The sequence below is a fragment of the Protopterus annectens genome, chromosome 4.part0 (assembly GCF_019279795.1).
Source record: "Protopterus annectens isolate FY-2018-M chromosome 4.part0, PAN1.0, whole genome shotgun sequence".
Taxonomy (NCBI): Eukaryota; Metazoa; Chordata; order Ceratodontiformes; family Protopteridae; genus Protopterus; species Protopterus annectens.
In genome coordinates, this window is record NC_056733.1 from 585128402 (window position 1) to 585147404 (window position 19003).

At 37.0% G+C, this 19003-nt stretch overlaps 1 protein-coding gene across 1 annotated transcript in view; it reads left to right on the forward strand.

Annotated features, from left to right (window-relative positions):
* ACACB (acetyl-CoA carboxylase beta) overlaps nt 1-19003 on the forward strand; it is a 1510375-nt gene that overhangs the window by 590912 nt on the left and 900460 nt on the right. Inside the window, exon 21 of the mRNA XM_044068517.1 lies at nt 11992-12092. Within this exon, the coding sequence (XP_043924452.1) occupies nt 11992-12092 (101 nt within the window). The remainder of the gene's footprint in view (nt 1-11991; nt 12093-19003) is intronic.

Below are 19003 nucleotides of genomic sequence, written 5' to 3' on the forward strand. Positions count from 1 at the left end.
GTTTTTTGTGTCCTTTGCCAAGGTGAAATAAGAGAAACTTGTGAGTAAACATATCTAAATGGATTGCTAACTATATGTTCTTCTGTTATGTTTTCATGGGAAGCCCACACCAAACAGCATTAGGCACAATTCCACAAGGACTACTGGTACTAGCACAGCTTTTCTTAGGGGAGGTTCTACTCGGGATATAGTAGAAGCATCACCTTGGACCTCTGTCTACACCTTTGCCAGGCATTACAATTTAGGAACTGTGTCCAGAACAAGGACAGAATTTGCTTCAGCCATCCTCCATGGCTTGATTTCCCTTGGATTATTTACTTTGCTTTAAGAATCTTCCCAAGAGTCATTACTGAAACAGTGAGCTAAGAAGAACATAGTATATTTATGTTAGGCTTTTACCATAAATGTAGATGTTTTTTAAACAAAAAACACTTAATTAGATTATCAGTTATGTCATAGGCATCATACATTTTTATAAATGAAAACAAACCATATTAACATATTTTTAGTTGCAAAAATTATATACATCACTTAGAATTTATCCAGTCATTGTCAAACATTGCATAGCTCATTCAAATCCTGCCTTCTTTTAAACTTCATTCCTCATCCAAAATATTATTCTGCATGTATTGTTACCACAACTCTGATTTTTTTCTATGTAATTTACTCCTACCCTCTTCTAAAGATCACATTTCCGGTTGTTTTAGCACTGTTACTATATTCACTATGTCTAGTACAACTGGTGTAGACTTTGATTTCCATTTTCTAGTAATTGCTTTTTTGGCAGCCACCGTAATTAGACTCAGTAAGGCCTTACTGTCTAGGCAATTCTGATTCTGCTTCATAGCTGAAGAAATTACTCACCTAGCATTATTGATAGAGTAGTCTGAAGGGAATTTTATTAAGTTTGCCACCTCATTACACTGCCCAGAAATATGTTCCCAGTTACCTCTTTCTTCCCCATCACACATCCATTTGCTTTCTACCTGAGGAAAACTTATTTGAGTCTACTTCGTGGATAAAAATACCTATGTAAACATAAATCTTTTAGACGTTGTTGCATGCTTGGGAGACATACATATATCTCCCATTGTTTCTTTCTGAATTGCTTATCCAGTCTATCTTCCCAATCCTTTCTAACCTCTTCCAATTGATTATTGTAGTTATCACACAATATTGTATATGTTGTACTAATTATCCCTTTTTAACAACAGCTTATGTTCTAGATTCTACTAAAAACTCTACCATTGCTTTCCTTTCACTTAGGATCCCTGAAATGTCCATGTTCTCTAATAACACCCGAATAGTTTCCACTACCCATTCCATAAATTTCTCTCTTTTCAACAGATATGTGGGAAAGTGCCAGTGTCTCATTTTTATTTCATTATCCTGCATTTTTATTTTGGTTATTATTAGTGTGTGATCTGAAACAGTTATTGGATGCATTTCAAAACTTTCAATTAAATGCACATGTAAGGACATGCACAGGCACAGGCTGTAACATGTATTTTAGTATGGATAACCTTAATTTTAGGTTATGTAATGCCTGTGGGTGCTGGGCCAGTTGTTCCTATCTGGAGGGTTACACTTCATTTTTTGAAGATGTACATAGTTTTGTATATTTGTTATAAGGTAATAAGTTACAGGGGTGTTCAGAAAATGTGTTTAGTTTTTTGTTTGATGGTTTGCAATAAAACAAAAAGTCATGGAAAGTGTGGAATAGGTTCAAGTGGCAAAAACAATACAAAAACTATATAAAAGCTCAACCTGGCTATAACATGAAAGTTGGAAATGCACATTCAAAAAAGCAGTTGTGTATAAAAGGTGGGAACCAGAACTTCTTATGATAATGGCTATGTTATCCATATTTTAGAACATAAATGGTCTTCCAGGTATAGACAACAAAGTAAGATATTGAATTATATTAATAAATGCAGAGTGCAAATGGCAATGCTGCAGGAAACACATATGGAAAGAAATGAGCATGTGAATGTGATAAAGAAAATATTTCAGGATGGATATTCAGCCGAATATCAGGGACAAAGAAAAAGGGGAGTAATAGTAATTGCTAGAGGAGCTCCAAAAGTGATATAAGATGGGGAGAAGATAATAGTATATTTGTAGTAGTAAGGGGCTGCTGGCAAGGAAGGAGCATTATATTGGCCTGTATTTATATTCTACCAAACACTGCTAATATGGAGCTTAAGAACATTTTGGGATAATTAATCAGCTTTCGGCAGGGAATATCTCAAAGCTGGAGACTGTAACTTGATTTAAAACATTGAGGATGTATTTGAAGGACCTAGAAGGAAAAATCTAACAAAAGAAGCAAATTTCTAAAGAAATATATGAAAATGTTTGGTATGGAAGACATGAATTCAGTAGGAACTCTGAGAAAATATGCACATTATTTCCCACAGTACATTGACTGGGCTAGACTAAATAGAAATTATATTCCACAGGAACATGTGCATTTAATTGAAAGCTTTAACACACACACACAATAACTATTTCAGATTGTGCACCAATAAAGTTAAGATACAAGTACAGGGTAATGAAGTAAAAATGAGACGTTGGAGCATTCCCCACCTACCTTAAAGAAGAATTTATGGAATGGGAAGTGGAAATTATTTGAGAGTTGTTGTGAAGGATAGAAATTTCTTCAGACATTATAGCTAGTGAGTAGAATAAAATGAAAATGCAGTTTAAAAATAGGGTAGCAATAAAAGAAAAAAAAATATGGTTGCACTGTAATAGGAACTGTTTAGAGGAGCTGACAAAAGTTAAAGTATTGCAGAATAAAGGAATGTCACAGAACAAGTGGCACAACTGCAGAGTGCTAAAGAGAAAATAAGAAATGTCTAGATAATATGCATGAGTTTAGCAAATATTAATACCTCCAGAGCACAAAACCTTTTAGCACGATGACTTATACAACACAAAGTAGAAAAACTCTGGGAACCTATAACAAGTTAAATAACCAGAGATCCTGTAAAGATATTGCAGATATATCAGAAATGTTATGAAAGTTTGTATAAAACAGAGAAATATGAAAATCAAGAAAGAGGACAAATAGAAATATTTATGGAAGATTTAAGTATACCAAGGTTAGAGGTAGATGAAGCTATACAATTAACTGTTGACAGGAGGAGGTGAGATAAAAAGGGTAATGTGTAATCAATCTGCAGGAGAGTTTTCAGGAACAGATGGTATTCCTGTGGAACTTGGGAAGTTAGGAGGGAAGCAAGTGATAAAGATCTTGAAGGTTTTATTTAACAGTACTTTAAATGGAGGGGGAAGCACCAACATCTTGGAAGAAAGCTGTTGTGGCTGTAATACTTAGATGGTAAATGTCCAATAGATCCAATTTCATATAGACCCATTTGAATTGTAAGTTATGATTGCAAAGTGTTTGCCTATACTAGGTAAAAGAATGACGTAGGTGTTGCCAAAATTGATTGGCTTGGATCAGTGTTATTTGGTGGAGGGGTGGTAAACATTTGTCAAGATTAATAGAAAAATGATAAGCCAGAGGGAAGCAGAATGTAAGAAAATACTGCTGCTGTTGCTCTGTCTCTATGCAGAGAAATCATTTGGCAATGTAAGATGGCATTTTATGAATAAGGCCACAGAAACATTTGCAGAGCCTGATAACAATAACAAAGTTAATTAGGAGGATATATGTGGGATCACAATCAAAGTATTAAAGTGGGAGGGTTCCTCTCTCATGAGTTGTGACTGAGCAAAGGAACCAGGGAGAGGTTTCTTCTTTCCCCCCTTTGCTTTATATTTAGAGCCATTGGTAAAGAAAATTAAGGGACTCATTTCACTCCCAGTGATAACTACTTCTGAGCAATGGTGTGAATAGAATATAAGGTAACCAACTACATTCCTGCTTTAATGTATATTTTCATATATATTACTGTAATCCAACTAGATTCCTGCTTTTATATACATATTTTTATTTATTTATTTATTTATTTTATTTTACATTTGTTTACCGGGCTAGTCTAGCTGGATACATGTCCATTTTCAGTAGAGGCCCGGGGAGAAAAGCTCCAAGAAGAAGGTACAGATAACATAATAGATGCTAAGACAATAAAAATTACTATAGGCTTTACATATATTTGAAATAGAGATAAAAATAAAACAATTGGCTATACATGTAGTTGAAATAGAGAATAAAAATACAACAATTGGCTTTACACACTATATAAAACAGGCTTTACACACTATATAAAACAGGCACAGAACTTAACTAAATAATCTCACATGCTTCAATTGCAATTGTCGTCCTAGAGGGAAGTGGTGGAATTCTGGGGTGGTACAGGCCTGGACTTTTTGTTAGTCAGGTTTGGTACAGGGGCACAGCCAGTGTGACTTGAGGAATTCTTTGAGGTGTTTTTTGAATTGGTTGAGTGAGGTAATAATTCTTAGGCTGGTTGGGAGGGAGTTCCAAAGCCTACCAATGGAGTTGGTGTAGAGAGCATCACCTCCAGAGTTATTAGATTTGACGGTTTGTACCCGGACAGTTTTAGAAGATCTGAGGCAGGTTAGGTTGGAGTAGGGGGTAAGTATTTTATTAAGTGAGGGGGTGTTGTCTGGTTGGTTAATTATCTTAAAAGCCTCAGTGAGTTGGTTGATTTTGAGAATATTGGGCAGTTCTAACCATTCAAGTGCCTTTAGATTTAGGCAGTGGTGGGTTCGATAAGGCGTCCCTGTTATGAATCTGGCTATATGGTTATAAGCTGTAGAAAGTTTATTTAGCTCAGTCTTGTTGAGGAATGAAAATATTGGGGAGAGGCATAAAGGAGGGTTGAAAGGAGATGGGTGCGAGCTATAGTTAGTTTGGTGTGTGGGGTTAGGAAGTTATTTATTCTGTACATGGAGCCTAGTTTCTTATTGACAGAGTTAATGGTTAAGCTGATGTGTATGTCAAATTTGAGCTTGTGGTCGATGGTCACACCAAGTAGTTTGGTGTGGGAGACAGGCTCTATGATGGTTCCATTGGTAGAGATCACGTGGAAAGTAGGGTTGTTGCGTAGATTCTGTATATATTACTGTAATTACTGTGTATAACACTGGTTTTAATTCTGTACCAATTAATGTTTATATTTTTTCTGTATCTATGTTCTTGTTGGAGTTTTCTCCCTGGGCCTCTACTAAAAATGGGCTCTTTTAGGCCCAGTGGACTTTCCCGGTAAACAAATGCAATAAAATAAATAAATAAATAAATAAATAAAATAAAGGTATACTCTCAATGGATTTGATATTCATGCAGATAATTTAAAGGGGAGAGAACAACATTAAATTTACCATAACAGACAACACTCTGAGAGTAATGAAACTGGATAAGGGGGTGGGGTGGTTTTAATGGATTACTTTACATATAGCAGTAAGCTGTTTTATGTTATATGTGATGCAGATACATGCACTACTGTTTCAAAAATGAAGTTTTCTTAGCTTATTCTATGACATCATTATATATAATTTGTTTAGTCACGGTACTATTTCAAAGGAAACATTAACTTGTATTAAAGCTGAGCAGCCCACAATACCAGCTACATTTTGTTTTCAAAGATGCATAAAAATCTAACAGACCCTTCATTAAGACCAATTGTGGCAGCAAAGGGGTCAAAAACTGAACCCTTAGCAGCATATGTAGACTTTCATTGTAAACATGTGTTGTTAAAGGAGAAGCACATTCTGAAACTCTTGACATCTATTACGTTTATTAAATGAGGTGGAATGGAACGATGATATTTTGTTGACTGCAACAGATGTAATCAATTAGTACTTTCACATAAGACAGGGATGGAATTTTTCTCAAATATACTGTACACAAATAGCCATCTAGCAGGTGTGGCATGTCAAGTCATTTTACAATTTTTAGAATTGGTCTTAATGAATAATTTTATCTTCTTTGAAGGTAAAAACAAAATGAAAACTCCAGCAAAGCTAGAACTTCCACTGAGTGACTTCCCAAACCTCTTGTATCAGAGGCACATGAGATATATGCAAATGACCCTTATGAACATCAGGTGTTTCAGCTAATTGGCGATTCTGAATTGGTTTGCTGGAGTTTTCATTTTGTTTTTACTGATTGTTTTTTCAGTGACCTTCTCACTTATTGTTTTAGTTTGTTGTTTGGGATATTTTTGCAGTGACCCTAATGATAATGGACATCAGCTGGGTATAACAGCCCTGTGTTTCTTATGCTTAATCAAACACTTTGCTTGTGCTGACGATGTCATAACAAGGTCGAAATATGCATATCCACAGCTAGTGGGGTTTGGCTTTATTGGCCTGAAATTGTCCATTAAAATGATGAAGCAAGTCATGGACATTCAGAATCACCAATAAGTTGAAACACTTGATGTTCATAAGGGTCATTTGCATATATCCCATATGCCTCTGATACAAGAGGTTTGAGAGGTCACTCAGTGGAAGTTCTAGCTTTGCTGGAGTTTTCATCTTCTTTGAAGGGGAATTTTTTCAGCAAATCTCAGGTGTAGCAATGAGGGGTACATGTGCCCCGATTAATGCAAATTTAGTCTTGGCTGAATGATGTTTTGATTCACCATTTAAGAAAAACATTTACAGATATTACAGATTTGTGGATGATTCCCTAGTTTTATGGAAGGTAATATTAACTCTTTTGAGAAATTCATGGATTATTAAAAACTACCATAGAGTGTTGAAGATATACTTAGTTTTTTGCTACTGATAGGATTAATTTTCTAGATCTGTGTATTATGAAAGAGAAGCCCAATAATATGTTAATTTCAAACATCTTTCATAAAATGACTTATTGAAATATATTTTTACACTATAAAATTTGTCACCCCTTTGCACAGAAGAAAAGCATAGTCAAAGGACAGATGGTTAGACTCTCAAGGCTCATTACTAAAGACATAGATTATGTAAAGGAATTAAGCATTTTAATTGAGATGTTTTAGGAAAGAGACTGCTCAGAATCACTATTGGGTATGATCGTGAATGAGATTAATGAAGGGAGGAGCAACAAATATGCCCCCGTACTAAACACACAGATGCAATTTATGTCAAATAGTGATACCCTGAATATTATGGACACAAAGGGGATTAATACTACCAACGTGTTGAAAACCGACAGAAGTGGGGCAATGATTATCCCCATACTGCCCTGAAGATCTGAGAGTGTGGAAGATTTTGAATGACTGTTGGGAGATATTCTGTGATGATGAACTTAAAATTATATTGGGTTCTAAACCAAATATAGTCTATAAGAGGGGTAAAATCTTATTGGAAATTCCACAGGTTACCACTACAAGAAATAGTATTTCAAGAATGTCTAAGTGTGGAACTTGTAAATATTGTACATGTATAAATGATGGCCCATACGTAATTCATTATTTAGAGAGAAGTTTGTAGTGTCCAGGAAAATGTAATTGTGACACTAGTAAATTAGCTTCAATTGCAACCTTCACATCTTGTAGTGTTTATTACAGAAAGCTAAAACAGATAGTATATGAACATATGTATGAGATAAAAAAAAGAAAACAATCAATGCCCTTTTTAAACATTCAATAAAATGTAGTTCCTTTAATAAATGTATTTTTTTCATTATAGATAGGGTCTATGTGAGAGAAGGGGGAGGTGACTATGACATTTTATGGAACTTAAAGAACTAACATGATGAAATTTGTTTAAATGCTAAGCAAAAACCAGGAATCAGTGATAGTATTTCCATTTCTAGTTTGTTAAAAATTAAAGCTAATGCTATTTAGAATTTTTGTTTGAAAATTTAAAAGGTTTTAACTTAATGTATTATTAATAAATTACTGATTTGTTTTTAATTGATTGGTACACAGGCAATTAATGAAATTATGTCATGCTATATAAAAGATCATTTGGATATGATTTGTATTTTTTTCAACTCTGAAAAAGGTCCTTTTGTTAGGAGAATGAAAGCCCTAAGTTGTATTATATTTTTTAACAATAAACAGTAATGATTTTATGAAAAAGTGATAATTTTTTTTATTCAGCATTTGGTGAAAGCACTTGCATATGTTTGGATTTTGATGCAGCAAAGTCTAGAAGGTTTAGGATTTTTGCTTGGAAGTTTTTGCATAGGTATTTTCATAACCCAAGCGGACTACAAAGAATTTTTTCTCAGGTCTGGGCAAATGTTGGCGCTACGATAGCGAAAAAGAAGGTAACTGGCAACAAGTGTGATGAGTTGGCAAGTTTTAAAAATTCCCTACCAAGTACTCCATAATAAACATTGGGTGAGCAAATGGGTGCAGCTACTGAAATTATTCTTTTTAACTGGGATACAGGTTCTGGATTTTCTAGGCAAAGTAAGGCCTTGTTGGGTTTATTTCTGCCGTCTGCCAATGATATCAAGTACTAGAAAATGGAAATCAAATTCTAAATCAACTGTATTTGAAGTATTGAATATTGTAACAGAGAAAAAAGAACTGGAAGTGGGAACTTTGAAAAGGAAAGGAGCAAATGACATTACAATAAATGGAAATTGTAGGAACAATACATGCACAATAATGTTCAGCAGGAGGAGACAGGTTTAAGGGAAGGCAGGAACTGAACAATTTATGTAATGCTGGACTGATGATAGTTGTAAGAAAATAACATATGTGATCTATAATGTATGTAACTAGAAACATGTTACTATAGTTGGTTTTCTTTTATGTTAATGTATGTTTTTCTATGTCTTAAGTGATAATTTAATAAAGGTATTAAAAAAATAGTATCTTAGCTGGCACTTTATCAAAAAGTGTTTGTGTATATATGTATGTGTATGTATACATACATATATATATATATATATATATATATATATATATATGTATGTATTATGCACACACACAGACACGTGTGTGTGTGTGTGTGTATATATATATATATATATATATATATATATATGTGTGTGTGTGTGTAGACACACACACACACACACACACTCTCTCTCTCACTGTCTCTCTCTTTACATAGATACACACGTTTGTTAAACAGGAAAAGCCTACTAGGCACATCATCCCTTTGAAAGGTGATAAGGGATCAATGTAGTGTTAATTGACTTGCTCAGAATCACAGTAGGTGAGGCTATGGGAGTAAAACCTAGGACTGCTGCAGAGTTTATGGGTACAAGCACGTTGTCTTAAACCTGTGTACTCATGCTGTCTAATTACCCCTAGTTCTGAAAACAGGAAAGGCTCCTGGATGGATATCTGAATATGACTCAGACAAACTAACTCTGTCTCCTTTATGCCAAAAAAAATAAAAAAATAGGTAGGCTGGTTAACATTACATCCAAGTGATGCCTCCAAGCGTATCTGCAGTTAACCTCTACTGACGCCTCAAGGCATCAAATATTGGGGTCTATATTAGATCACCGAATGCTTAAAAAAGTGAACGGTGATTAATCGACCCTATGTAAGTGAAAGCTGACAGTTTCAAACTGTCAGAACAGTGATTAATTGCTATTCCAACATAAAAAAAAATAAAAAACAAAATCCTTTAAACATTACATTAAGTGTGGGGCTTTGCTCCCCACATACCCCCCCTACTTAAATATACCAACTCTGAGACCACACTACAGTGCCAAAAACGGTGAAGTAATGAAGCGGCCAAGCAAATTCTTCCCAGGGAAAGAATTCGCTTAAAAGCCTCTTCGATATTTTGCCGTTTCAGTCTTTTAAGTTTGAGCAAGGCGCATTCGAGTGAATGCGTCCTTCAGTCTTCTAATAGGAGCCCAAATATTGTTTGTTCGTATTTGCATCAATAGTTCCATAACCATGCTATGTAGAAGTTTTTTAAAAATTTCATCTTAAAATTACACAATAGCAAACTCAGCTGCATTAATGTTTGACCTCTGTCTAGTGCCGGTGAATATATATTAACTCTTGTTTTTATGATATTAATTTATATAGCTATAATTTTCACATTTTTCTAAATATCTTAACAACCAAGTAACACAGACAGAACTCCTTAGCCTCATATGAAAGCTCTCGGCTAGATGAACAGTATGTGTGTAACTTGAGTGGTTACTGAGATATTGTAAGTTATTTACAAAATATTACAAATGTTATAGTTATTGTGTTTACTGTGGCTTATAAAATTCGGTTTAAAACCTAGCACCAAAAGAAAACTGCCACTATAAAAATAGTTTGTACTGAAGAGTTTGCCATTTATATTTCTGTCGTAATCTCTGTGGTTCCAGAGATATGAATGTTTGTTTGAAATGTTAGGACATAATTTGATTCTGTCAGGCTTAGGCTTTGCCCATTGGAAATTACAGTGCAAACTTCCTGAGCTCCATTGGAGTGAGTGAGTTAACTCCTTCCAATTGGTTGGGTAATTGTATTCTTTTTTATGAGGCTAGCAACAAACTATTAGGGGCATCAGCTGGGGCTTACTCTACAAATGTGGTAGCCATGACTACTGCACATTTCGAAAGCATGACAGCAAAGGTTATTTGGTAGGAAGCCACTTGGACCTCCCTCTGTTGGGTATCCAGTCTGTGAGCAGGGCAGGCATCATCCTGCATGACTTGCATTGGTGCATTCCTTCTTTGTTGCTTTACTACTCTGCCATGGATAAGGAGTACTGCTTTAGTTGGGTTGCTGAAATCCTTGTAATGAACATAGCAAAACTGCGTGAGTAGCTCACTATAACTGCTTGAATCCTGTCACTTGCTTCCTATATGAACCACACGAAAGGAGAGTCTGAGGTGGTTTATTTTAGCATCTCTTTTACATCTACAAAGCTCAGTAGTGGGACAGGTCAGTACTGCCTTAACTTGGCATACAAAAAGTAAGGAAGGTAGGCCAGAGATCTTATTGGACTTTACAGACCAAGGGGCTGAATGCCACTGATGGCAGCACTCTTGCAAATGCTTTCCAGCCTTAAAAAAATAAATAAATAATGGTACAAATGTCTCTTCCTTATAAAGAGTATATTAGCCTGACACTGGGGATGGAAGAGCTATGTTTATGGAGGTGTCAACAAAAGCTCTGGAAACTCTAAAAGACTTTCGGCTTTTCCCAGTTAGGGGTCGCCACTGCGGAAATCTGGTCCGCTCATGATTGGCAGTAGATTTTTTATGGTGCCAAGTTGCCAGCCCGACACCCAACCTTCAACAAAGGCACGCCCATTCATGCTCACACCTACCTGCATGTCTTTAACGTCACTCGACTGCGGGGAGGACATGCAGACTCCACATAGAAGGCGCTGTAGCCGAAAATCAAATGGGAGAACCTCTTGCTGTGAGGTGACAACGCTAACCGCTGCATCACCGCGGCTCTACCTTTGGTAAATTCCATGGCTAGGGAGTATACTCTCTTACTCAAATGTCTGTTCAAACACAAAGCACCAGCATTGCTTTTTTAGATTGTCAGAGTTACTTTTGTAGGCATGCTCGCATTATCATTATCACAAGTAAACAAAGTATGAAACAGTTGTCATGCACTTGTAGCTGACTGGTTAACGTCTGCACACTAGCTAAAATTAAGACATCTGACCCAACAGCTTTACTCCTCCGATGACATATTTTTAGAGTTAAACATGGCAAGATTAAACCTGCTCAGGGAAAGCCTTTTTCTCAAATGAGTTTTCATGCCTTAAGGAAAGACATTCCTTTTCTCTTGGCCTTTGGATTTAGTTGAAATTCTCTCTTTGTCAGGTTTGTAAGTTATTTGCCAGTAATAGTAAATTTGCTGAAAATATTTGCATTATTTTACTTGCGAAGTTCATAATCTTGTGACATTTTCATAATGCTGTGTGATTTTCAGAACAGAACACCATAAATATTACTATAAATTTGTTCATGCTAATATTGATACTTAAGGCAGTGAACTTCTGTTGCCTTTCTTCACACATCCTGGTCTGCCCATTTTATGGCAGGAAGGATCTATAACTTAAAGTAAAATATACAGCCAATAAGTATTAGTTACAAGGTCAGTCATACATTCTATAATGCTTCTCTTTTAGATAGCAAGTATCCTTGATGGACATGCTGCAACTTTACAGAGGAAAGCTGACCGAGAGATATTTTTCATGAACACACAAAGTATTGTACAGCTTGTGCAGAGGTGAGTACCAAATGTCTCTTCTAGGCTTGTTGTAGATAGGAAGCTTTACTGCCATCCCACCTCATTGAAATGCACTTGCAACAGAAGAATGAAAACAGAATAAAAATGCAAGTCCACATTGTACCAGAGCTGCTAAGTAATAATTTGTACTGCTGCTGTTAATGGTAGCCTTGGAAGTACATGAAAATCGATGCGACTCCATGTGTTAAAAACCTATGGAAAGCATTTAAAGAAATATTAAATCAAGTGGTAAGCATTTTTTTTTGAGAGATACTGAAGTACATTTTGCTGGGTGGCTTAGTACTCGTCCCATTTTATGTTGGAAGCATGTCATTTAAGATGCAGTTTCTAAAATGGCTCCTAACCTATTTAACAAAGCGTGAGTATCCAAATGACTTTTGAATAAAAAACATTTGAAAGATCATTTTACAGAGCTTTTGAAAATATATCCTCACCTTGAATGTAATCAAGTTTGGGGTCATTGCACTGTGTTAAGGAAAAATGTCCCTTGCAATGATCCCTCATTCATTGAAATGGTTATTTAATTTTCATTGTAATACAGTGACAACATTCAAAATTTATGTTGTTGATTTAAGAATTTCACTTTAAGTACCTGTAGAAGAAAGTGCAGAAGCTGTGCTCCTGCTGAGTTTCATCACTGTGTGCAATCCTATGACAGTAGTTGTAAACGTGAGACATGAATTCAAATAACTTGCTACTTCAAACTTTAATAGGAGAAGCTGCCTTATAATTCTACACCTTTACCATGTTCTTCCATATTCTAAACAGGACTATTACATTTGTTGCATAAGGAAGAAAGTACATTTGTGATGGTGGTGAAGGTATTTGTACTTTCACATAATGAAGTGCAGAAACAACTGTAGTACATGCATTGTATTCAGAAATAGCTGGTTTAATAACTTTGGTAGTTGTGGGGTGTCTTATCCTTCATTGATCTCTAAGTGCTGTTACATCCTCCATAAGGTACACCTTCTTATTCTGAGGGAGGGGGCAAGGAGTCTTACAAGGGTAGTGCTATGGTGTGTAGTTTGTGAGAGCTGAATGGTGATTTTCAAAATGTTCTTGTGCAGAGATCAATATCCAGTGCAATTCCAGACATACAACCTTCACATAATCTGCATATAGGTTCATAGGTAGGTACTAGGCTATCTGCCCGAAGGCATTTATAAGCCTAGCCAGAATGTGTTGGCTTTCACCACCCCCTTAGATTAGTTCCCTGTGCCTCTGTCCAGCAGAGCCACTGAAGTGATCAAACAAATACTAAGTTATCTGAAAGTTTTGCTATACTCTGCTAATATACAAAGGATATGGTTAGATTACAAAGTAGTCATAAATGGGTCCATGCCGACACCTCCTGTTTTTCCTTTTTTATTAGTTATATCTGCTGCCTTATTAAGTATTGATATTTATTACCTATTAAGATGGTTTTAGACCTGGCACTTATCTTGATTAAAAAAAAAAGTTTGGTATGAAAACCCAGACATTTTGAGTAGCTCTGAAGTTAAATTTTGTTTTCAAAAGTCTGCATGCTGTTAATATGTATGGCCATTTGGATTTAGGAAAATAGACTACAGATCATTTTTTACATTTAGCAGTCATATTCATGAGCGCTTAGCTGTAGTGGCTTTGCAAAGAAGAGGTCAAAGAAGATTCAGTCTTTCATGGCTTGGAAATCTGGACACAGTTCACTTTACAGCAGCCAGTAGGCTACTGAGTATAAGGAGAGACATACTAATCTGTTGGGGGAGCTGTAGGATTTCAGGACTTTAATATTCTAGTTTAGAAATCTTTGGGGCCTTTCCAGTTGAATGATCTGTTTGGATTTGTACATTCCGAAGGGGGCATTGTAGTCTATGATGGGTCCAGTAAGGGAAATGTATATTGGTAGGGTGGCTTTATTTACATCTTAAAGATATTCCTGTAGATATTAACTAGGCCAGCCCGGATTTCCTGACTACAATAGCAAGATGATGACAAATGAGAGTGAATTGTGTGCAGATAAGTACCCAAGTCTCTTATGACGGTATGTGGTGAAAACATTTTGCATTTAGCTTCAGGCTATTTTTAATACATATATGGATATTCCAGCTCTTGATGGAACTGTTTTTATCAGGGGAGAGGAGTTGGATAACAGGTTGCAATCATCAGCAAACTTGGAAAAACTCACTCTGAGTTATTGGCTAAGATGTCTGCAAAGTAAATGCCAAACAGGAAAGGGCCCAGCACTGATCCTTGTGGTATCCCACTAGTTATTTTTTATATTCAGAGAGGGTAAAGACAATATTCATACTTTGGAATTTGTTGGATATCTAATTTAATCTACAGTGAGCAACACAGAGATTTACTTTACGTTTTGTTAATCTGTCAGTAATGTTAGCATAAGGATAGTGGTAAAAGGCTTGGCCAGGTTTTGCTAAGCAGTATGAATGGAGGGACCACTGTACCTATCCTCTGAAGTATTTTTCAAAGAAGCTTACTCGGTTCAGGAGCAAGGACCTACCCTTCATAAAACCAAACTGATTTGGGTCCAGATAATTTGCGCTGCATAAATGATTTCTACCATAAAGCATTCTATGGCTTTGCATATAGACTGGTGAGACTGATGAACCTACAATTACCTAGGTTTGCACAGGGACTGCCCTTGAGTAGGGGAGTCACTGTAGCCTTTCCCCAGGTATCAGACACAAATCCTGTGGATAGGCTGATGTTGAACATTTAAGGTGTGAAGCTCGGATAGTACATGCATTGCACTGATGAGAATGCAGCCTGGTAATGTTGTCCGCTTCCACAGAATTACTGTATTAGCCTCTGTTCCAATTCCAAGGTCATTTCCAGGGGAAACTAAATTTTAAGGGATAGGGGGAAGACAACAATGCAGGTAGGTGGCAGTAAAGTTAGCATTCATTTTGACCTCTAATATATTGCCTATATTCTTGGGATCAGAATTGCAATATTTGTTATAGATGAGCTCTGCATTTTGGGCTTTGTTCCTTAACTTTCTGCCATAACAGAAGAAAGACTTGTTTCCTCTGGTATCTGTAGCAACTTTCAGTTCATACTCCAGTCTGTTTTCATTTTATAATAATGCTAAGTTCCTTGTTGACATTTATCAGCATGGTATTGAGATAGCAAAATGGAGATTTCTAACAATTTTTCATTATTTTTCTTCATTATATAGTTTATTAAATTCCAAGAGTTCCACCACAGAGGTTTATTTAGTGTTATAGTTATGGAGCACAGGTACTTATTTTATTATACAGCTGTTTAAAGTCAGAGATAAATGCAGCATCCCTCTTGGGTCCATTTGTGGGGAATTTGCAGGAGTTTTGCATAGATCTTCAAAGTGAAGTAGATTTGCTCTGGAGAAGTCCCTAAACAGTCTCCACTAAGCCTGATAAAGAAGACTGATTTGCGGTCATGTTTAACCAGGAATGAGGGGATGCAGGCTGGGGTATAGGCAGGGATTAGAGTTGGATGATTTATTTGCAGGCTGTAGGAAATCTGATACTGTAGTCAGTTCTGAAATGGGGCATTTGTGGTCTATATAAGAGTGCTGTCTTATTTGTTTCTCTGCATTTTTTAATTTTTTGCTTTTCATTTTTCAACTTTATTAACATTTATACAGTCCAAAACAAGTTAAATACAATAACATCAAAAGTGGGAATACATAACCTAAGATTAATAAACAAAAAAGTAAATTTGCTTATTCTTGTCTGCAACCTAATAACTATAGTTAACGTATTTTTGCTTTAAATATTTTGTTATAAAAACATCCATTTGTTTTTACTCTGTATTTTTTGATACCAACTCATGCCCCACCATGTCCACACTTTTCCTATTTTAGAGTTGCTCAGCCTCCTTGGGCAAGTGCTGTTAAGTGCTGACGTCACTTAATTGTTTATTTACCATGTTGTTCACTGTTTTAAGTACCTTATTAAAGAGCTTTATAAAAAGGATAGTTGTGGCAGCCATTTGACCTTGTGCTTTTGATCCCATTTACAAGTTGTAGTCTCTCCCTCCCTCATGGATATCTTGCCCATCTCCACTAAAATCTTAATCTCAGAAGTCAGACCACTTTGCCAAGTTTAGTGATTTTTTTTTTCTGCTGTTATAGTAGGAATTTTTTTTCACTCAGTTCAGTTGAAATTTGTCATCCAGCCCTAACCAAGATAGTTTGCTGAATAATTCCATGGTCTGTAAAGAGGCTGATAAGAGTGATCTGCAGTTGCATCTAAGTCTGTCACAGAACGACAAATACAGAGCAAATGCCCCTTATGTTACCACTGAATTGGTTCAGGTAGGTACTAGGCTATTGGCCCTAGGGCCTATATAAGCCTAGCCAAAAAGGTACCCTGGCTTTCACCACCCAAGAAAATTATTTTCCTGTGTCCCTGTCGAGCAGAGCCACAGAAATGATCCCCAGCATGAATTTCCTATCTCCCATCCAATCATCAAGCTTTTTCTTGAAGAGTGCTAATGAGGAGCTTTGTTTGATATAGATAGGTAGATGTTCTTCGTGTTTTACTGTTGCAGTCATTACATTAGGGTTATCTGCTTGCAGGTAGCCCTCAGTCGGCCTGATTAATAAAGTATTGGGACCTGCATCAGTTGCTGTCCCTTCTTCCATAACGTCAGGTCATCAGGGGTGTAAAACATGCAGCCAATGCCATTACATCAGTCTTTCTTGCCGTGCAGTGCCCGAAGCAGAAGCAGTTCGCAAGTGCCAGTCGGCCGACTCCTGAAATTTTCATTTTCAAGTTTCAGAACCAAAGTCGTCAAATAAAGCTAAGTACCCTGTTGAGGAAACTTTTTCTTGCTCCTTACTGAAGTCAGTAAAAGTTAATAATTGCATTACTTGTGAAAAGCAAATACCTCATAAAGATTTTCATTCGTACTGTATTCCTTGCCTAGGCTCTGACCACGATGTACCTTGCTTTCGGTTTTGTGCTTTATTTAATCAGCACACTATCTGTCGTCAGTATATTTTCACCTCTAAATATTTCGGTTCTCGATTTAATTATCCAGAAATATCATCGGTTAGCCATCCGACTACCGGGATTCTGAAAAAACACAAAGATAAAGACAGAGACAAGCCACCGAGGTCCAAAACTGTCGATGACGCTTCTCCTAAGCCAGTCGCCAGTTCCCCGGTACACAGTGAGGTGCTTTCCCAGCCCCTGATACCCACTACTTCTGATTTGCAGGCCTCTACTGAGACCCATTCGGATGGGTATGCCGCAAGATGCTTCAACTATGGAACCCACAGATGTCTCTACCTTGGATGGGTCCGGAGCCGGTGTGCAGGCACCGGCTTCTGAGGGTGTATTCAGGCCTTCAGACTTCCATATTAAACTGACACCTCCTTCTTTACTTAGGCCTAAATCTCAATCCATGCCTAAAAAAACGAAGCCCAGGCCACATGCTCAGTCCTCTATGCCTAAAAAACAAATAAGAATGGCTGAAGATGTAATAACTCTAATCAGGGGTAGCCACCCCCCCCCCCCTTCTAAGAGGCCTAGGACTGAAGTTGATTATGAATCTTCTGATCAGGATTCTGTTTTTTCTGATTCTTCTGATGTTCTGGATTTGCCCTTATCTACTTATGAAGATTCTGATGCAGAGGAATCCATTCCCTCTGCCTCTCCTCCTGAGGATTTTTCTTTTGGAGAAACCTTACATACTCTAAGGGAACATTTCCACTGGGAAAGCCAGGATGTTTCAGATTGAGAAAATAGGCTTGGGGATTTCCTTTTCCTACCTCAGCATAGGCCTTTAGCTGTTCCTCCTGTACTAGACATTGTTGATGATGATTTTTTGGAATCTAGTTTGGCCCCTGATTCCCTGCCTCCTGCTTCCAGAAAACCTGACAGATACTACAGGGTCCCTGAGTCCCACAAGTTCCTTTTTAAAAATCCTATTGCAGATCCAGAGACTATTTTATAGGGGCCCAAGGGCATAAAGGCTTCTACTGCTAAAAATCCTACCCCTTCTGATAGAGACTCCAGGGCACTGGATAGATGGAGTAAGAAGGTTTACACTTCTGCAACCTTGGCCATTAGGGCTTTAAACTGACAGTTTCATATGTTAAAGTATCAGCAACATGTTATTGGACTGCTTAAACAGAAAATGATGTTGATTCCTGACTGTGTGGAAAATAAAGAATTACAGGATTTAATGCATTCTGTTGAACAAGTTGGAAAACATACTTTGCAATGCAGTTTTGATTCATTAAAGGCCTCTTGCAGGGCTGCTTTTACTGGGTCTGTGCTCAGAAGGCATGCTTGGCTCAAGGAGCAATCTTTGCCTGATCATGTTAAAGCTAAATTGTTGGATGCTCCTTTAAATCAGGACCACCTGTTTGGCAACAAGGCTGAGGAAGTTCTTAAAAAGATGGAAGATAAAGCTAAATCTATGCAAACTGTTAAAGATTTTTTACAAGTTCAGCCTCTTTAGATTTAGTAGGCACTGGCCCTCTAAGAATTGGTCCTTTCCAGCCCCTTCCAGGTCTTCTCAAGCAAAACCTGGACACTGCAAAAACCCCAGGTTTCAGTCCCAGGGGACACACAGAACTAAGCAGTGGGGGGCCTCCACTTCTAAATCTGGGAATAATAAGACTCCCCCCATGGTAAACTGTCTCAATGACTTCCTTTTAAAATTTCCAAGCACTTATCAACTGACTGCCCCCTTGGTGGGAAAGATTGCTCTTCATGCAAAGAATTGGGAAATCATTACCCAAGACAAATGGGTTTTAAATATAGTGTCCCAGGGATACAGATTTCACTTCCACACATTGCCAACACCAAGCGGGTCACCAGACTTACCCCCAAATCAGTGGGCAGAGGCCCAAAAACAAGTACTTTCTCTCTTAAGCATGGGGGCTATTCAACTGG